Source organism: Lytechinus pictus, chromosome 2 (assembly GCF_037042905.1).
Source record: "Lytechinus pictus isolate F3 Inbred chromosome 2, Lp3.0, whole genome shotgun sequence".
Classification (NCBI taxonomy): domain Eukaryota; kingdom Metazoa; phylum Echinodermata; class Echinoidea; order Temnopleuroida; family Toxopneustidae; genus Lytechinus; species Lytechinus pictus.
Window position 1 is genome coordinate 9,844,231 of NC_087246.1, and position 22,709 is coordinate 9,866,939.

The 22,709-nt window shown below is 35.8% G+C and overlaps 1 protein-coding gene across 1 annotated transcript; it reads left to right on the forward strand.

Annotated features, from left to right (window-relative positions):
- The first annotated feature begins 955 nt into the window (after positions 1 to 955).
- On the forward strand, positions 956 to 21,228 carry LOC129253571 (coronin-1C-A-like). Its single transcript, XM_064106145.1, has 7 exons — positions 956 to 974; positions 1,830 to 2,005; positions 7,447 to 7,563; positions 10,495 to 10,608; positions 12,422 to 12,625; positions 12,934 to 13,170; positions 18,667 to 21,228. The coding sequence occupies exons 1-7, from the start codon at positions 956 to 958 to the stop codon at positions 18,790 to 18,792; spliced, it is 993 nt and encodes a 330-aa protein (XP_063962215.1). The 3' UTR covers positions 18,793 to 21,228.
- Positions 21,229 to 22,709: the final 1,481 nt, after the last annotated feature.

Sequence of the window (22,709 nt, forward strand, 5' to 3'; positions counted from 1 at the left end):
ATGTAATTGGTCTCTAATTTTTTAAGTTCTTTACAGTCACCTTTTTTGAATAATAAAGTGATAAGCCTTTTCGCTGAGTATCTGACATAATTCCTGACATTTAACATTCATTCAGACTTAACAAAGGCCAAAACATTTGATAAAATTCAATCGAAAGTCCGTCTGATCCGGGTGCCTTATTTTTTGCATTGCAAATATAGCACGTTTACATGGTAACAATCCTTCACACATCTGTTTACTTTCATTTGTTAATTGATGCACAGTTTTAGATGATACGTAATTTTTCATACAATTAATGTCAATTTCTTCACACGTTTCTTTTCTATATAATTCTGAATAAAAATTTACAACCTCTTCTAAAATATCTTCATGTTTATTTATAACTACCTGATCCTTTTCACGTTTCATTTGTGAAATTTCTTTTTTCTTAGCATTATTACTTTCTAACCCGAGAAAGTATTTGTTACTTCTTTCTCCTTCTTTCATCCATCTTACTCGAGCCCTAATACCAGCTCCTTTACAATCATGTTTATACATTATACAAAAAAATAAGTCAAATCTTTCAGAGGGCCAAGAACCAAAAAGTGGATGTTTTATTTTTACAAGAAACATATTGGTCATCAGACATTGAAAATATTATAAGAAGCGAATGGCGTGGGCCATGCTTTTTCGATCATGGAAGCAATCACTCTCGAGGTGTTTCTATTTTCTTTAATGACAGACTAAATGTACAAAATATTGTTATTAAAACTCGAATGAATGGGCAATTATTTATATTGCACGCAAAAGTAAATGATATTGATGTAATGTTAGTAAATGTATATGTTCCAACTCAAAGACAGCAGAGAGAAGTTTTTTTTTGGTAAATTAGATTGTCAATTGAATATAAAGTATGCACCACTTAAAGATTATGAATTAATTCTAGGAGATCTTTGACTGGAATTGTGTATTAGACATGAGTAAAGATGTACAAGGTATGAAAACTCAATATTATTATTATAAGAGATTAATACCAAACAGTTTACTTGGAGAAACAGACATCTAAAAAGAGCTTCAAGGTTAGATTTTTGGCTCGTAACAAAAAATATTAAAAAAAAAACTTTATATTCTAATATTCGTCCTGCAATACGAGAGGATCATAACGCAATTTCAATTAAAATATGTACCGCTAAAAATAAGAAAGGTCCAGGAAACTGGAAAATTAACACTGATATCTTAAAAGTTCATGAATATCAAAACAAAATAATTGATATTTTTCAATCGTTCTCTCAAAAAAGTTTACCACCAGCTGTAAAATGGGAATTTTTTTAAATTAAAGTAAAGGAATTCACACAAAAATATTGTCGAGAAAAATCAATACAGAGAAAAAATATAAAATTATCATTAGAAAATGACCTGTGTGAGTTAAGTAAACAAATGGATGTTAATGTTGATGATGAAACTGTGCATAAAAACTATATTGATGTAAAAGATAAATTACAGTGACTCTTGTTATTCATCATGCTTCAACATCAATTTCATCACCGCCATCATTGTGAACTTTAAATTAAGGAATCTTCGCCAACCAACTTGGATTTTACTGGATTCAATACAGGACAATCATAACTTTGGATTAAAATCAGAACTGACACTTCAAGAGATGTATGATCAATATTATTTTTGTTTTGTTTGTGAATGATCTTTTTCCTGTAATAAAAGAAAAGGAAATCAAATTTAAAACTAAATTTTCATTGTTATTTGTTGCAGTATCGTAACAATACCAATTGGCAATTTTCTTTTTGATGTATATAATACTGATCATGGAATTATCTCCCTCTTATTGTTCCCAGGCATGGATTCGAAATTGTGTGTATGGAATATTGATGATGGAAATATCGTTTTGGATACAAAAACTCCAGATGATGTACAGGATGTATGCTGGAGCCCTGATGGAAAAAAATTTGCTACCGCCAGCAAAGACAAGAAGATCCGCATCTACAATGGAAGGACTGGCCAGTTAGAACAGGTACATCTAAAACAGATTATGAAAATGTGAAAACATGGGTAGTGACGTTCTGATCAAAGAATAGGAGTGCCGAGTCGTTCGAAATAGGCCACGCCATGTTAGTGAATGATTCAGAACAATTTCGATAGAAGGTACGTTTCTTACAAAAAAAAAACTTGTAGGGCTGTATCGGAATTTTAAAGATGAAAACAATATTTAAAGACGATTTATTTTCTGCCCTTTGACATGACAAACATAACTACACTGTAAAAAATATTGGGTAAAGTTTTTGCCACCACGAGGGTAATTATGTGTCCACCAAATTTGGGGCAGTATTTTACCCAATGCGCGAAGCATATTGTCAAGTATAAGGGTAACAAAATAAGCAGCAATTGCTTTAGAATGGGCAAAATTTTCATCACACTGGATAAATAAAAATGCCCAATGTTAGTTGGACACATAGTCACCCTCATGGAGCACTTTACCTGATATTTTTTAGAGGGTAGTTTCTGTTTAAAGTTATGTTTGTTTTTCATTAATTTCACAAGATGAACAAGGGCGCCGGAAGCGGGGGCAGGGGGGATCTTTCCCATCCCAAATAAAATTTTGGGGAGGGGCAAAATGAGATTTTGTGCCCCCCTAAAAGTAGAAAAATTGAAAATTATTTAAGGACAAGAGTAAACGATGAAGGCACTTTTCTGCCTAAAAATTAATTGTCATTTCCATTTTCAAAAATGAAAAAATTTCGCCCCTGACGGGGCAATTACATATCATAGGAAGCCTCGCGTCTTTTGACGAACATGTCCCTCTGTGAAACATACCTTTGATAAGCCGCTGTTCCATCTTATTACAGTGTGATAACGTTTAACCTTTTAATGAATACATTTCAGACTAAAACCGAATGACAAATTGAAAGTGGTTCACCAATGCATATTTTGTATTTTTTCTATAAGTGGCCTTTTAATTTTCTTTCATTTTTTCGTTTTATATATCATCTGGATCGTTTGGATCTTGGAGGACGTTGAGGGGAAGCAAGTGGTTTTGACAAACGATGTGTGCATTACACATTTTAGAAGAGCGATTGTTTTTTAGTATGACAGTGAGTCCAAACTTCGCGGACGGTCATTATCTAAAAAACTAGCCAATATCCTTAAAATCTGACGTAATCAACGTGAAAAGCGACCTAAAATCACCCTTTGGTGTAAGTTTCTTTAGGATATGAGTTCATTATTCATGAAAATATTGGCAAAAGATCGGCAAATTTGTCACCGTGAGCGCCCGTTTTGAAGAAATTTGATATTCTCAACAAGCCTCACGATATCACCATTTTGCAAGCAGAAATCATCAAAAATGTTAGTTAAATGTGGTACTAACCGATTCTATAGCATTTTGCCATCAATCTGATATAAATATTTCACTTTTTGAGCTTGAGTTTTTGTTTAAATGTCCACAAAAACTTTGGTCCGCGAAGTTAGGTCACACTTTTTCTGAACGGTTTTTCAGCACAGCGCGCATTCGCCGATCGGAATAGAATTTTGAGATCGCGATACCGGCGAATCCCCTTGACCTACTTTACATTTTCGTCCTTGATTTTATAGTTTACGATCTTGCCGTCAATGTGGTTACTATTTCTTGAATTGGTTTTGTATGAATTATGAATATTTTGTGAAAAAATTTAAGCCTGATGAATATTTTTGAAAAGTGCGCGAAGTTTGGACACCCCATCATACAGAGTAGAGTGAGCTCACCCATATAGATTGTTATGTTTTGATAATTACGAAATGAAAACAAGATATCAGTATGATACAATAATTTTATAGCCTTTATTATAATCATTTATGTCCATGTTGCAAGCCTGGACAAATACTATTGTAGCGTATAGCTTAATATTAGCCGTAGTCGTATTTTCATTATTTTGCCCTTCCTGGTATGTAGTCGAGTACAAATAGCTGTGTTACACTTCTACAAATTCTTGAGAAACACACTGGAATATAATTAGATGATGTTTGAGGGCGTGCATGGTGGTGTGTAGCGGATGTGGTTTACGGTATACACCAAGTGGAGTCTAAATGGATAGAGGAAGAAGTAAAATTGATAGGCGAGAAAGTGGAAGATTGAGAGTAGGTCCTAGAGTAATATTTCTTGAAAATGTGTGTAGTTCTGAAAATGACTGTAAAACAGAAAAGGTCAAAGAGTTAAACAGGCTTGAGTAGTTGGATTATTGGATAAATGAGAAGATGCTAGCTTGAGTCAGCGAATGGAGTGCAGAGCAGGAGGACTCATCTATCAACTACTCAAGCCTCTTCAACTCTTCAACCTTTTCTGGTTTACTGTCTTTTTCACGACTACGCTCATTTAAACAAAAAATTACTCGACTATCAATTGTCCACTTCCTTCCCTATCAATTTCACTTCTTCCTCGATCCACTTTTTCGAAAACTCCACATGGTGTACCGTCAACCACATCCGATATTGGAATGTAATTGTTTTGTTCTAAATAATATTACATAATGTACATTACGAACTGCGGTAGTTTTTTAATCAGTTCATGATTATTTACAAGTGAATATTTCCAGGAATTTGATATTCATCATTTCCTAGTTATGGATTTTCCCCAGAAAATATGTAAAGAAAAAAGAAGATTTTGAAGGAGTCATCCAAAAGTGATTCCCAGCCATACAAAACAAGCAAAAGGAAACACATAAATCGAGTAATGTTTTAAACTTTAATGATTTTCAGAAAAGTTTTAAATTGTTAGACAATTAAGCTTGTCATATTTCTTTTTCCTACAGTTACAAAATATGAAACGTTTTGCCCATGCATGGATAATCAGGGACTATCTCCAATGCTGATGTCAGAAATGATTTGCATAGAATGGGGATTTAAGTGCTTATCGACGTTTGCCACGTCAGAACAGTATGACATTTTGAATTTGAAAAGACATTCATTAGAATTTTGTTTGTTTCTGTTGTTACGCTTCTTCTGCTTAATACACTCCTTGTTCTGACAGGAATTACTTGAAACTTATGATGACTGTGCTCTCTCGCGTCGTCCGTGTATGTAAATGTACACAAATAAATGTTTATGAAAGGATATTGCATGAAAAATGTAATTTCTGGTATTTTGAGTCAATATAAGCGTAATACGTAATTTAATTGATCAGACATGAAAACCACATTCCGAAGCGATCGTTTTGCGCGTAGATTTCATAGGTTCTCATAAATTATGAGTATAGTCTTTCGTAGTGAATTCTATGTTTAATTCTCAAGAAATTTATTTTTGAGTGCTCTTAGAAACGCAACTTTTATACTCCATTTTTACACAAAGTCCTTACCGTGGGGGGTCCCACACCCTCTCCCGCTTGATCGCTTCAGTATCTCACGCTGTCAAAAATATTGTGCCCCCTTTCGGGATTTCCCCCCCCCCCCTAAAACTGAAAGTGTTCCGGCGCGCCTGAAGATGAACACTTTCCTTCTTGCTGCAAGATGTAGCATCTCACACTGCCGACAACAGACTTAACCTTATCTAGGCTGGGGTAGTTTGGAAGGTCATATGGCTGGTGAATGGGGGTCGACCGCGCTAAAAATTGGCACGTATGTTGTCTAGGACACAATCTACAAAATTGTATATTAATTTATTTCATATAAATTGCTAATTATTCATTATGCTAATTTATGCGTGATTAGTATGCAAAATCACACTTTTTCCTGTAAATTGCTAAATAAACTTCAAATATCCTAATTTTTGGTGTAGAAAATCTTTGGCGTTCTTAGCCAAATGTATGTGATAGAAATTGCGATATCGGATATTTCTTATGTATTTCGTTGTTTTTTCAACCTGTTGTTCTTCTATTCATAGGTTTATTCAATGAACTTTGGACTTTTCAGACCAGAAACTTCATAAAATAGATTCATTAAGACCACCAAAAGTAAAAATCATACATTATGATTTTTGGTTGAAAACACAATTTGCATTGACTTGTACACAAAATCACATTTTTGAGCAATTTTGGGTCTGACAAAATGTTGCGCGGTAATTTCGGAACCGTGTGCGTATACCTGGGTAGCGCAAATTTGATCTAAAAACATGCGCAGGACTTAAATACCGTGTTTACACTTAATCGGCATTTGAATCGGCTCGCGGTTCTGAACCGCGAGCCGATGCAGCATCGGCTTTTTCATAGCGTGTAAACGCGAGTAACTTGCATCGGCTCGCGGTTCAGAACCGGCAATTTGCACCGTGTTTACACTTAATCGGCATTTGGTTCTGAACCAAATGCCGATGCAGAATCGGATTGCGTTTACACGTTGTTACAGCTCGCGGTTCAGAACCGCGATCCGATGCAAAAACCTGAAATGATACGCATACCAACAATATACGTCATAATAAAGACAACGCTGGATCAGTGCGCTTACAATTACGTCACAATGGTAGAGTAATTGAAATGCGCACAAATTGCCGGTGCAGAATCGGCTTTCTGTTAACACGTAGTAAAAAAGCCGATACTGCCAAAAGCCGAATGTAGAAGTCAGCGAGCGGCGCGTTCAAGAAATTTCGCGCGGGAAAAATATTGCGCAAAATGTTGAGGGGGCTCCCCTCGCCCTATAAAGGGTTAATCAACGAACGTAGAGGGCAGCAACACACATCAGTTCGTATTAATGATTCAGATTCAAATTCAGATTCATTTGCAAAGAAATTCCACGTTAAAACAGTTGGGAGACTGATACAAACAAAGGTTGCAAAGTAATCATAAATGTATAGTGACATGTAGCTGATTGATGTAGCAAAGCAGAGTGGTTTGCTATTATGTTAGGCAGTCCAGTTAATTCTTCTTTGTAAATGTTTTTCATTTTTTGGAAACGGATGTATTTACTTGAGCAAGTAGAGATTTATCATTCCCCCATAATTTTCCTTGATTTAGGTGTCATATTAAAAGGCAGAAAATGAACATTCTGGATATGTCATATGATAACGCATTGATGGATCCCCCCCATATTTTCTGCTATACAATAATTTTTTGCCTTTCCTGCATACATGTATAGCAGTAGTGAGGCATGGACATCGATTTTCCGATGCAAGAAATTGGAAGTGTCTGATAGTGTGATATAAAAATGTGTTAATATAGGTTAGATTATTGAAGATTTCACTATTACTTTAAAAAATTCCCTTTTTAACGAAACTTGGACCTAAGCGTAATCAATTTTCAAGGATGATTCTATTACAGTACTCTAAAGGTTTAGAACAATACAAAGATACATTTGGTTCTCATTATAGAGCTGACTAATAATGTAAATGCTCTGCCTGCAAGAAAGTTATTCTTTCTTGGATGTGCTTATCAATGCTTTCATTAATTCTATATTAATTGCCAGTGTTCTGAATAGCCTTCAATAGCTTCATGCAATATCAGGAAGTGAACATCAATATCAATGTAATACCACACTGTTTTTAACACTGATATATCAGGAATTTGCAGGCCATGATTCTTCACATGAAATGCACATCAGTCTTTTGAGAGGTAACAGACTACTGTCCACAGGCTTCACCAGGGAAAGCAGGAGAGAATACAAGTTATTACAGTTGGTAAGTCCACTGTCCTCAATAGAGCATAATTCTATGATTAGATAAGAAGTCTATATAAAAATGAAAATTGGAATACATTCCTGTTTAGTGGAGAGAATATCCATTCATTTTGTGCGGATAATCCTGAATCTGCTGGCTAGAGACATAATAGTAGTACTATCTTGGTTGGAGCATGGAGGTATAGAAAGAAAATGCTCTGACCAAAACAGCGTACTTCTTGGTCGTATTAAGAGAAATAAACTGGGAAGTGTTTTAATCCCAGCTCATTTGCATTGGTCTTTCTTTTGCCATTTTTGAGACTTTGGATTCTGAAACTAATTGATGTGATGAGCTATAGCCTCTGTGAGTAAACAAATCTCTTAATTATTGACATGTACTCAGTAAACACTGTTGAAGCTAGCATGTGTAAGAATATTGTTCATTTTGACAGACTGGAATTTGCGCAGTGCCCTTGTAAAGTTTGATCACAGTTTCTTATGGAACTCAAATTATATATTCATATTGTATACTGAGTGATCATTGGTCTACCCTCTTGCATTCAATGCATATCCTACTTTGTTTAACATTACCTTGTATTTATTTGCAGTTTAGTTTGCTGATGAGCCTTTTGGTGAAACAGACTGTAAACGGTAAACCTATTCTGGGGCGGTATTCTGAAAGCTCAATTAGCGGTCAATTAGCGCTCAATTTGCATTTTGGTATTCTGAAAAGTCACTTAAGTGCCTCTTTCCTTATTTGGCAGGGTTGCGTTGCGCGCACTTGCAGCAGTACGCGTTATGACCGCGCGAAGACTTAATTGAGTAGTTACGAGACTTTTGGTATTCTGAAAAGTCTCTTAGCGCTCAATTAGCGGACTTTCCAGTAGAGAAAGATAATGGTGATAAGAGGTCCATTAAGTCTCATTTTCTCTTGCTAAATGTGGCTTTCATTTCGTATAAATATCATCAAATCGGTTTAATACTGCGACCAAAATTAGGAGGAAGCAAGAGAATAAAGGAAAAAGGTATAAAAATGGCATAAATGGAAAGAAGGTGGTATATAATAGGTGTCCAAACTTGGCGGACATTTAAACAATATGTTTCAGGCTTAAATTTGTTAAAAAAATATTCACAATTTATACAAGTAAAATAAGGAATGGGGACTATATTTGGTAATAAAGAAATAAGAAAAGAGGGAAAAAGAAAACAGAAATTGTGTACTTATAGGGGAAATATGACTATTATTTTTCTATATTTTCTTTTATTATTAGCATCATAAAGTGTTTTTTTGCACATTATTTTGACAATAATGAGATTGCCAAATCATAATAGATGCAGCAATGTTCAGGGGGAATCAAACCTTGCTTCCGACAATGAAAAAATAAGCATTGACCCCTTTGGTACAAAAGAAAAACGATGCCATCGTTTTCCCCACCTATAAAATCTTAAATACCATAACATTTGTACATCCAATTTCAATAAAATTTCGGCTTTTTTAAAACAATTATGCTTGTTTGATTTTGTAAATCCATTTATTCAAATCAGCATTTTGTTGAAGAAGATTTCTCATGAAAATGAAAAGTATGTTATTTTTAAAATAAGTAGGAATTAAGTTAAAGAAGAACCCCCCCCCCCCCATCATGACCCCGAGACAGAGGCAAATAAAATATTGTAAAAAAAAAAAAAAAAAAAAAAAAGAAGCTACAAATGGATTCAAATAAGTGGATGTGAAAATCAGAACGCGTTCGAAAAAAAAGAGAAAATCACAAAGGTACAATCAATGAGAGAAAGGGAAAAGACAACAGTTAGCTTCAACAACATAATAAACCTCTAATCTCCGATGCAAATGCTTTAGCATTGTTTTTCAGCAAAAATTCTTTGTATCAATATCGTGGTGCAGTGCACCTGCAGCAGCCGGGCGCTGCGCTGCAAGCCAGCAAAGTGAAGAGAGTGACACTACGCGCTGGGAGAAAATTTTACGTTGTAAGAGCGCATTTGATTGGCTAATTCGGCTCAGTAGGGGCGTGGCCTAAAGGGAGTTAATTGAGCGCTAATAGAGTTTTCAGAATACGAATTTGGAGGTACATTAGCGCTCCATTAAATGGGTAACTTATGAGGAAACTTAAGTGGAAACTTACGAGACTTTTCAGAATACCCCCCCCACCTCTTTTGAAACCGACCACCTTGCGCGCATTAAAATTATTGCGTTTTACAAACGATACGCGCGGGAGAGTAGGCGCAGTGTCCATAGGAACGGTAAGATCGATTTTACGAGAGAAAAAGAAGGGGAAAAGGTAAAAATTTAGTAGAATTTATCAAAATTGTATTGACTAGATCCGAATCCCGCCGATCGTACCAAGAATACGATAGGAAACGGCTTTAGAAAAAATATCCGTCGTCAATTGTCGAATCGCGTGCCGGAGCTCGCAGTGGAAGTAGTGAGACGATCATTAAGCATGTTGACATCATAGAACTGATTTGAAAGAGTCAAAATATTTCGCCACCGCGTCAAGAATCGGCCGTAAACTTAGTGTATCGCGGGTGGTCGGTTTCAAAAGAAGGGTGCAAATGAGCAAATGTAAAATCGTCGTGTTCGTTGTTCGCCGATATATACGCGAATTGAATCGGAGTCGCCGATCGAATCTGATCTGCTTAATTTTCTGCACAAAATTAATGAGACGAGAACTAGGTAAAACTGATAAATATTTTCACAGATACGATGCTTAGAACATTAGGTGGTCGATAAGGGGTAGTTCCAACCATACTTTGGTCAATTATATTTCCTACTTACACTCCTATACAGTTAAGCACTGCCAATAATTGCAGTCTGCACTAAATATTGCTTATATTTAACCTACTAGTATTCTGAAATTATTTCATGTTGGTTGAAGGAAACAAAATATAGGTATAAATTTGTTTTGGTTTTTTTATTATTCTTTTCTCTACTTTTTAGAAAGACCATGGTGAACCTGAATGCTTACTACAGGACCAGTTAGACATAGCTGCCGATGGTCCCCTTTATATTTTTGCTGACCCAGACTTAGACATTGTTTATTTTTTTGCAAAGGCAAGTGGCATGTTTGTGATCATGGTTCTCTTCAACTATTCAAATTAATGTATTGTTTAACCATTAAATAAAAAATCAATACAAACAAGCATGGCCTATAAAAAGGGGCCACCAAATTATCAACATTACAAACATACATTATATACAGGAATTATTTGTTAAAATTATCAGTTAAAAAAAACAGCATAAAATGAGCTGATAAACTATGCTTGAAGTTCAAAACTCATAACCTGGCTTTCATAAACTCAAATGAATTTTATATCTGAAACAAAAAAGTATAGTCTTTGTTTTTCACATAGTTGCAAATTGTGATCAGTCATGCATGAATGTCATCACACCCTGGACAAAAGGCAACACCAGTCAGATATATATTGTTTAAAATCGTTTGCAATATGCATAATACTGACTGAGATATTAGCAATTGTATATGAATTTTAATGAAAGCATATATATCATCTCGTGTCTCGGAAAAAAGTATAAACTAAGTCATGATCAATCAAGTATTACACGCTACGCTTCAATAATCAACGTCTGAAAATATGCTTTTTTGCATATTATGATTCATTCATGCCTGACCGATCACAACTTGCAACTATATGCAAAAGAAAGGCTGTACTTCTCTCTTTCGTATGATATATAATTCTTTTTATTTCATAATAGCCAGATTAGGGATTGGGGGGTTCCAACATATAGTTTAGAATAGTTAGAATGGTCTGGGGCATACAAGATCTAAGTTTACAAAGAACCCCAATAGATCTTGATATATTTTGTACAAATCGAGTTGAGATAGGGTTTTCGAGATATATTCATTTACATTGACACCTAACAAATTTGATATCAACTCTATCGTTAATATTTCCACCAATATGATTTGTATAATATTTAAATAAACTACCCTGCCTCTTCCTCGAAAAATTATATACTTGGTCTTATCAGAATTTAAGTTTATTCAAACAAACCACTTATGTAGTTTATCCAATCCTTATTTGCTGATGATAAGATCGTTAATTTTTTGTGTGAGAGTGTAACAAAGGTATCATCAGCTCATAAAAATTGTAAAATTGAAGATCAATCAATTATATCATTTATATTAAAAAAAAAGAAAAAAAAAGAGGAGGATCGAGCCTAACATGGACCCATAAGGAATTCCACAGGATATAACTTAGATTAGATTTGACACCATCGACCACAACTTGTTGCCTTCTTGGCACCAAAGAACTGGCGAACCACTGTAGTGGAATCCAATTTCCTTATCAAAATGTGGTAATTGATGGTGTCAAAGGCCTTTGAGAGGTCCATGAATACACTGAATATGGAAGAGGTGTTGTGATATAACATTCTGTTTAGTCCGATGTCCCCTATCCCCCAAACACACACACACACCATGTGTTATTGGTGTCCTATTTATTTATTACTCTGCTCTCTTGGGTCGTGCGATTTGTGTCAACCCTCCCCCCCCCCCAAAAAAAAAAAAAAAAAAAAAAAAGAGCAGCTGCATTGAAATTAGGTCTCTTCTGATAAAGTAATAAGTTATGCATGACTTTGCCAACATAATTTATCTGGATTGTGTTTGAACAAGGTGGGACTGAATGTCTTATCACCCAAATCATATGTTTATGACTGATAAAGTTAACGACTTCAGATGTATATTAACATCAACTAATTTAAATATTATACAAATTGTTGTATTTAAAATCTGATTTAGCACCCAAGATTTTGCTCCAGTCGTGCTTAACATATAAATGTTTATTTATGCTTTTTGAAGCAGTCAGGTAAATAATCCTCCATTAATCCAATATTTATCTGCTTTTAGGGAGATTGTGTGATCAAGTACTTTGAGGTGACTGATGAGCAGCCTTACTTTCATTACCTCGACAACTACCTGTCCAAAACTGCTCATAGAGGGATGGGATACATGCCCAAGAGAGGATTAAACGTTAATGCCTGTGAGATTGCTAGGATGTATAGAGTGACTCGGGATACTATTGAGCCTGTCTCCATGATTGTTCCAAGGAAGGTAAGTGACTGGTGGGTGCTTGCTGGACAGCAACTTTGCTGTCAATTTTTTGGTACAACTCCCGGGTACAACTGGGGATTATTGGACTATTGGGATGTCCCCGATCAGAAAGGGGTTCGTATAACAGGATTCAAAGAAGCAAAACATTGGAAATTTTTATGAAAATTGCACAAAATGAACAGAAATCTACAACATCACACAGTGTTATTTTGATTGTAAAGATTTTAGGCATGCAAAAGATAAAAACCGGGCACATGTTTGTGGAAGATTTAATAGCAACATGTATAATTTTTATGATTTTATGACAGAGTGAACTGTACCAAGAAGACATCTACCCTGATACTTTAGCCAATGAATATGCAGTTCAAGCCTGTGAGTGGCTTGAAGGTAAAGATGGCACACCGAAGTACATGTCCATGCACCAATTTTTCAAAGAAAAGGAAAGCTCTACCTCAAGCAGGGGAGGCGGCCTTCGTGGCCTAAAAAAGGGCGGATTGAAATCGACAACCCCAGCAACTAGTGCTACGAGTTCTCACAATTCTAATGTAAGTCTCTCTCGAAAAATTCAATTTTCTTTATTTTTTAATAAATTTATGTGAATGACATAATTATGCCACATCCATTTACTTTTATTTACAGGCAGATGGGGGGGGGGGGCTTTTAAAGCACTTGTCTTCAATGTTTATAAAATTTACAAATATATGGTTTCACTTGCAGTGTCCATGCTTTAATTACGACTCGGGTGATATAAATATAGTTTGGGAGATATAATGTCCTATCGCTCCGAGGCAAGTCAATATTGCTTTATTCTTATTCGTGCAATGGTGCGAGATTTCGCATTCGGTGAAAGAAAGAGATACTTTATCTATTCAACTAGGCCTCGTTGAATAGAGCATCTTTCATTCACCTCACGCGAGTTCTCGCACCATCGCACTCATGGCTATTCGCTATTTTTCCACGGCTTTAGGAGGTGACGTCACAATACGATTCAATTCATTGCGCTCAGTAAAAATAATGGATGTGTAATACGCGTGTGGCCTGTGGTCTTTGGACAAGGATTTGGATTGTGCTTTTCGCTTTCAATATTTTTTGCTCTTTCATAAATTAATGCAGGGAAAAACTGGATTTTATTTCATCATATTTTCGCTAAATTCTGAGGTGTTGTTCAACACAAATAGCGAATATTAATATAATTATATGCATTAAATCACGGATGGCTGGCTATGCATACCACTGAATAAAATACTTTCAGCCGGGCTGCGGACTAACTGGCACTGTATAACATACGTTGGATCTACCTCGGCTCGATCGACTCACGTTAGCTTGCTCCATGCTACCGATGCACGTCGTGTCCGACCGCGGCCGGGTCCCGCCTTGGGGCCATTGCATGCAGGCATGTCCGCATATGGGAATGATACGATGTAATATCGATGTGGCAGATATGGCAAGTTCCGACTCGGAGTCCTCGTATAAGACACAGTAGAAGTCCGGATCTATTTTAAGTTAGTTGAGCCACATGGCTGATTTGCTTGTTTGTTATATTAAAACAGTAGTCAAGTACATTTTATTTAAGGCACTTGCCGGCTTAAAACGAAACTCGAATTTCAATTTCATTTTATTTTCCCAGCGTGTTTGTCACATTGAAGACACCGTTAGAAAAAAATCGCACCGAATAATAAAAAATAGCCAAAAATAAAAAACCAGAGTGATTTCGAACGCGACGCGAACGCGAGTGTTTATAATAAGCCATTGTAACAGGGCCCTCTGTTAGCGCAGTGCATGTTAGCGCAATGTTACGCTAACAGCGTTTCTGTGCGGCCGATACAGATCTATAGGGCCTGTAACACAAAACTTAGCTATGATTGTAGAACAATTTCCAGTACGTTTGATTCTATTGACTATAATGTACAATCAATCTTAAAAATCGAGTGTATGATTAATGGTTAACTTTTATGTTACCAGACCCTAATCAGGCGCGGATCCAGGAGGGGGCCGAGCCGGCCCCGGCCCCCCCTATTTTTTGTCAACCTGCAGAAAAAAGTATACTTTTTAACTTGATAGAAACTACGAAAAACGGCCGACCCGACCCCGAAAGGAAACAAGAAAAAGGTGAGGGGAAGAATTGAAAAATAGACTTTATATAATCATTTGTGCTCGCGTTTCGCGCTCGCATTGCCTGTGTAATGAATCCCATTCAAGAGGATTAAATGACACTTAATATAACCAGTTCTAAAATCAATTTGCACACAGTATTCTAGCTCGCACATCAAGCTTTCATTATTATGTTTGATTGACACAAATTGTTAATGTATATCAAAATTTTCAGCTCGCGCTGCGCGCTCGCATTGTTTGATTTGTGAGATACCTATCCTCTTTGAAAGTTTTTACCAAAATTTGTCAAAATGCTCCTTTATCATGTAAGTATATCAAAAAATTAAGCTCGTGCTTCGCGCTCGCATTTAATTGTTTGAGACACACAGCCTGTTCTTTATTTAAATAAAAACGCGCTTAGACTGTTCAATTTTCAGGTCGGAATATCAAAAATTTTGAGCTCGCGCTTCGCACTCTCATTATTAAATTGGTGATACTTGTATCCTCTTCATTAATCACTAATCACTAATTGAGTCCCTTTTCACGTTACTATAATAAAATTTCGGCTCGCGCTTCGCGCTCGCATTGTTTAGTTGTTCATGAATATAAAAACTGCTCAGAATCTTCAATTCTAAGGACATCAAATATCAAAGAATTTTCGCTCGCGCCTCGCGCTAGCATTATATATCAAGACCACATGAGATACCTTAACTTGTTTATAACAATAAAAACTAACATATACTAAAAACTTCAGTCTTTAGTTAGGACTACCCCCTGAAAAGCCAACAAAAAATCAGATGATAGCGGCCAATCGAGAAAAATGTTGATGAAAATATTTTTCGGCCCCCCTATTGGAGAAAGCTGGATCCGCCCCTGCTAATGATGCGTCCCTGAGGTTTGCGAAAACTCGCTATTATGACACAACTTTGCAATAATAGGTCACTTTTCAACCAAACTTGGATTGTAGATGCACTTAGGGGACCTGTAGGGAGAGTGGGGTAATCCCGAACGCGGGGTAATCCCGAACACCTTAATATTTATGGGAGAGGTGAGCTTCTGCTGTCACGGCATAATATCCGTAACACAGAATGTTGTCTGACTTCCTATGCACGATCTGTTGACTGGTCTCTTCCGATTAAAGAAAAATCGGGAAAATGCATATGACAGATTTTCGCTTTTTTTTACGTTTCCTTCATTGAAGAATGAAGAGTGGGGTAATCCCGAACGCGGGGTAATCCCAAACATCTCATTATCTCCTAGGAGAGGTGAGGTTCTGCTGTCATAATAGCCGTAACACAGAATGTTGTCTGACTTCCCATGCAGGGATCTGTTGACTTGTCTCTTCCGATTAAAGAATAATCGAAAAGAATCCAAATTACATATCTTTACTTGTTTATGTTTCCACGAATGGCGTTCGCGATTACCCTGTGGCCCGGAAGTGCGGGGTAATCCCGAAAATCTGCGTTTTGTACTATAAATTCTAAAGGAATGCTTGATGTTGAATAAAGACGTTGTTACAGTCAATATATGGTGTGTTTTTATCTAATTATGTACTAGTTTTGGAATAAGGCTCACTTTGATTCTTGTTATCGCTCTGATCAGAAAGGTGTTCGTCATTACCCCACTTCCCCCTATGTTATGGTGTAGTCGCAGATCACATGGTAAAGTCAAAGGTCATTTTGAGATCAACATTAAAGCTTACGCTCAGGTCAACGTAAAAGTTTACGTGCAAGACTCTCTAATGACATATAACTCCGCAACCGTAAGTCACGTTCACCCAAACTTGGGTTGTAGATGTACTTAGGAGACCTGCATGTAATATTGTGCAGTCAAGGGTCATTTTGAGGTCAACATTAAAGTTCACGTGCAAGACTCTCTTATGACACATAACTCTGCAACAGCTAGTAAGTTACTTTTCACCCAAACTTGTGTTGTACAGGTACTTAAGAGACCTGCATGTTTTTCTGCAGTCGGAGGTCACATGGTAAGGTCAAAGGTCAAGTTCAGGTCAACGTTAAGGTTTACGTGCAAGACTCTCTTATGATCGTGCGCACTAGCTGCGCAACCGTAAATCACTTTTCAATCAAGCTTGGATTGTAGATGTAGGGGAAGGCGGGGTAAGTTGTGACACTTTTTGCATTTTGCATGTTAGAATTGATATGACTAGTAATATTGTAGAAATAAGTACCTTGCCTTCAAATTAAATTCTTGGGAAATATTTTTCACCTATATATAACTTTCTACCCCCACACTGAAAGTCACCGTGACCTTTGAAAAAAACGATGTCAAATGGCTCAATTTGCCCCATCTGTGGGGTAAGTTGTGCCACCGTCTGAAGTAAGTTGAGCCACAAAAACTATGTACAAAATGTATGCGGGAAGAACCAGGATGTCAATTTTTCATTTAAAGTCTTTTCACTTGCTAATTCTGTATAAATACTAACATCTTCTAAAAGTAAAAGAACTGTCATGTGAATTTGCTCCTTTCTGCCTGCATATCAATGGCTTTTTACGTTTTTTAATTTTATTATACATCACCATAAGAATTACCATGGCTCAACTTGCCCCATGTTGATTTGGCTTAAATTACCCCAGTCCGAACTTATTGCGATATTTTCACATCCACACATTTCTTATGCATTCATCATGTAAAAGACTTTGACAAGAATGAGAATCCATACGTACCTGGACTAACAATATTGTTCTTATTTCTATAATATATTTAAAGACGTGTGTGGGTAAAAAGCACTTATCTATTTCACACCCTTTTTTACTTTTTTGGCTGAAATTTGTATTTTTCCCTCTAAAAAAGTACATTTTGTTTCAAAGTTGAAAACAAAGTGGTGGGGTTAAGGGTTATGCAATGGGTCATCAATACATGACACCACCACAATGTCTGACTCATTCATTATTAGCTTGGGGGTGGTGGCTCAACTTGCCCCTATGCTCAACTTACCCCGCCTTCCCCTACTTAGAAGACCTGCATGTTATGCTGCAGTCAGTATTAATTTGTCATTCTCATTTTTCTTCACATGTTTGTCTCACCTGCATAGCAGAGTGAGACTATAGGCGCCGCTTTTCCGACGGCGGCGGCGGCGTCAACATCAAATCTTAACCGAAGGTTAAGTTTTTGAAATGACAGCATAACTTAGAAAGCATATGAACCTAGTTCATGAAACTTGGCCATAAGGTTAATCAAGTATTACTAAACATCCTGCTTGAGTTTCACGTCACATGACCAAGGTCAAAGGTCATTTAGGGTCAATGAACTTTGGCCAAATTGGGGGTATCTGTTGAATTACCATCATAACTTTGACAGTTTATGAATCTGATTCATGAAACTTGGACATAAGAGTAATCAAGTATCACTGAACATCCTGTGTGAGTTTCAGGTCACATGATCAAGGTCAAAGGTCATGTACGGTCAATGAACTTTGGCCAAGTTGGGGGTATTTGTTGAATTACCATCATAACTTTGAAGGTTTATTGGTCTAGTTCATAAAACCTGGACATAAGTGTAATCAAGTATCAATGAACATCCTGTGCGAATTTTCAGGTCACATGACCAAGGTCAAAGGTCAGTTAAGGACATTGAACTTTGGCCATTTTAGAGATAATTATTAGATTGCTGTCATAACTTTCAGAGTGTATAAAATGTGGATATAGGGGTAATCAAGTATCACTGACAAGTTTTAGGTCGCATGATAAAGGTCAAATGTCAATGAACGTAGTATTGTGTCATCATATGAATGGTATTTTTGTGAATAATTATTTTATAGTAGTTTTCAAAGTCAGCACTGCTGCTATATTGAATCGCGTGATGCAGGTGAGACCGCCAGAGGCATTCCACTTGTTTTTAAATACTGTTCATAATTTCCACTTTACTTGCAATCCTCTCTCTTTCTCTCCCTCTATCCCCTGTGCATGTTCTTTCATCCCTGTTACCTATAGAGCCAGAACCAGGAGATCAAGGATCTAGTTGCAGAGGTCAAGAATCTAGTTGCAGAGGTCGTCGGACTGAAGGCAACAGTCGAGAAACTAGAGAAGCGCATTGCCACCTTGGAAGCCAGAAATTAAATAAAAAAACATGAGAGAAATAATTTCCAGATAATATCGCAATACATTACCAGATTTAGTTTTTGGAGTATCTAGAACAGACATTATCTGATAGGAGCCAGTTTACTACACTCTTAATTATTGTTTAAAAAATCATGATTGGCTTGGATAGAAACGATCGATGCATAATGCTTATGTTATATATATAAATAGTGTCAATTGCATATTTCACAAGGTAATCTTGATAAGTGCCTGATATTGTCCATGATAAAAAGTGATATCATACTAGTCTTGACTGGGGGGGGGGGGGTCAGTTTTCTGCTTCTTGGCTCTAGTTGTGTGTGCTTATGCATTATGCCTTGTATTATCTATGAAGCAGTTTCTACATCTACAGTAAGTGTAATAAGTAAAATAGGTTAGTATTTGACATTTCAAGGAAAACTTGCCCATCCAAGATCTGTTTAAATCATAGTTTGCCTCAATAATGGATCTGTCATCTTGCCTCCAGACTAAGGCAACTTGCTTTACATGTAGCTTGATGGAGAGTGACACCTAATTGAATATATTTCACACTCTCACTCGGAACCTGTGATTTGAATTCAATTCCCGAGCGAAGGCGGTATGTGCCCTTGGTGACTTGTCAATAAAAGCACTGCATCGCAAATACAAACTACGATGAGTGCATGACAGTTGTATTATCTACGTAAGTGCTTAAAGCTCAAGTCCACCCCAGCAAAATGTTGATATGAATAAATAGAGACAAATCAAACAAGCATTATGCTGAAAATTTCATCAAAATCGGATGTAAAATAAGAAAGTTAAGACATTCTAAAGTTTCGATTATTTTTTCACAAAGCAGTGATATGCACAACTCAATGACATGTAAATGAGAGACAGTCGATGATGTCACTCACTGTTTCTTTTGTTTTTTATTGTTTGAATTATACAATATTTCATTTTTAGAAGATTTTACAAAGGACCAACTTGATTGAACCATATAGTATTATACAATGCTAATGCCATATGTTCAGGGAGGAATTAATCGTTGTTTCACAGGGCAGCAGGGAGAATATTGGAATATTTCAAATATCATATAATAAAATATAAAAGAAATAGTGAGTGAGTGATGTCATCAGTCTCATTTGCATACCGACAAGGATGTGAATATAACCGTTTGTGAAATTAAGCGAAACTTTAAAATGTCATAACTTTCTTATTTCACATCCGATTTTGATGAATTTTTCAGTGTTATGCTTGTTGAATTTTGTTCTCTTTTTATTCAAATCAACTTTTTGTTGGGGTGGACTTGTCCCTTATAAGGGCATAGCTCCGCCCCAATAGATGTTCGGGAAGTCAAGCTTTTCACACGCTAAATTCGTACCGTAATTTGAGTGAAATTTAAATGGAATTCACTTCCAGAGTAGAATTTGATTTGGTGATTGTGATTAGCAGTCGCGATTCTAATCATGTTCTAGTTAGGTTTCACACGTGCTAAAAATCGTCATCAGCCTCATTTTTCACTGGAATCATCATTCAAATTACGATTTTCTTATCTTGTGAAGGGGCGGTTTGTCACATCAAATTACCAAATCGCAATTTATATCAAATTTAATTCTTTAAATAAGGATAGTTGTAGTGTATATCAATTTTTGTAAAAAAAAAAAAAAAAAGTATTGTAACCTTGGAACAATTCAATTAGAAAAAATGATATATGCTTTAGTACTTTTTATTTTAAACAAATCTTTTTTTCAGGAAAAGGCAATAATGTTAATAATGAAATCAAAGAATGAAATCATTTTTGTTTTTCATTTGCTTATTAAAGGCAAAACTTTCAATCTTATATTTGTTTAATGTAGATTAGTACAATACTAATGTTTAGGATGTATGGAACTTCGTTTTTTATTCAGTATTTGGCTTAAACAGCCAATTTTTTTTAGAAACACAATTATATTTCATTAAAATTTGAATGGTGAATACGAAAAGCTTTCTCTTTCTTTACCAAATAATGTTTATTTTCTCATTGTAGGACCATGATATTCTCATACATGTATATCAATTATTTTGAATTACTATAGTGTACTTTGTTACATGGTTTGGGATTATTTCATTGCCATTTGGTCCAACCACCTCTTGTCTGGTTTTAATCCTATAATAATTTTATTTGACCTGTTCGTCAAGCAATCAAGTGAAAAACTGCAGGCCCTATTAGACAAAAATGTAATGGCCAATGTATATTTTATGGACAAATACAGCCATTAGGAGGCAATATTTATTTTGACTTGGCAATACACAGAATGTGTGAAAAGCACATTTGAGAAATGGAATTAATGCAGTGAGATTGTACCAAATGGCATTTTTCGGAGGGATTTATTTAACCAAATGGGTAATTACATCACAAAAGTTTAGAGTGAAAATGTATGATCGGGTAAGGGACAATAAAATCTGATTTACAAGACATTTGAATGATGTAAGTGTATATATTTGTGAAGTGTATGACGTTTTTCAGGATTGCCTTTCATAGTTTATGCTTTGATAGATATAAATGGATTTTATTAAAAGCATCACGTCGTAAAGTACAAAACTGAATCGAACATGAATTACAAATAAAAATAAAATAATTTGAAAAGTTCCTTTTACCCAAGTTGCATCAAAAGCCAAAACAAGGTTCCACAGTCTTTTCCCTGAATCCATTCAAATGAGGAAGACATTATACACGATTAAATGGATTATACAGTTGAAAGTGGCATACATTTTGTTAAAGTACCTGTGAATAAACTGCAGTTTAATTTTGCTCAATTTGGGTTTGGGGAATGTTTCTGAAACATTTAATGAGTTTCACTTATTTATTTGTTCTGTTCTAATCAGATAGTAACAATACAATTAATGAAAGTCACTGCCTGTTTGTTTCATGAAAATTCTTCCACGTAATTCATTCTAAAAGATGACAATAAAGACCCACACCAGTGATTAAAATGATTCTTAAATCCCACTGGTACCTATTTATCAATTTATAGTAATATGTAATTTATGTCCCTTGTCAAATATTCAAGAAATATGTACTTATAATTCATTAGTGAGTGATAGCGAAGAAGCAAATTGCCCGGCATTTGCCACTTGAAATCTTGTAAAATTTTATCATGTGAGCTATTGTCTACCGAGAGAATAATCCCCCCCCCCCCAGGGGAAGGTACTTAGCATGCTTAGTATAAGTATGGGGTTGAGACCCCCATTCTCAGCCTAAATTTCCGTTCCAGAGCATCACCAATTCAGAAAGCCATATTCCTATATTTCCCTTTCCGGAGAACCTCAAATTTGTGATTTCTCGTTCCAATGCACGCCCATCATGAACTACTGAGCCTGATATTTTTCTTGTATCGATTTAGAAAAAACCTCGGGATATTCGATACAATGTAACCTTTAACAGGATGGGTATATTAGTAAAAGCATATTTGATACAAGCACGAGCTGATATTTCTTTAGACATAAAATTTGGATATTCTAAGCATTGCATTGGGTATCTAATGAAACAATGCCAGCGCGAAAAGCAAGCAGAAATATAGGTGTTCCCGTCCAATTTCGTCAGAGTTGCATTTAAATTAATGAAAGGACGTTCAAATTCGAAATATTTCGTCCACCCTCTGCATACATGGTTCATTTTCATTTATTTTGCATTCAATTCCGTTCTATATCATTCCTTTGAATTTTGTAGAAATTCAATCTAGAGAGAAATTAATGAAAGGACGTTCAAATTCGAAATATTTCGTCCACCCTCTGCACACATGGTTCATTTTTATTTATTTTGCATTCAATTCCGTTCTATATCATTCCTTTGAATTTTGTAGAAATTCAATTTAGAGAGAAATTCGTTCAAATTAATGGCCCAAAGGTGTACTTTAATTTCGCAAGGACGAACTGATCATTTAATTTCGCCTAAAATA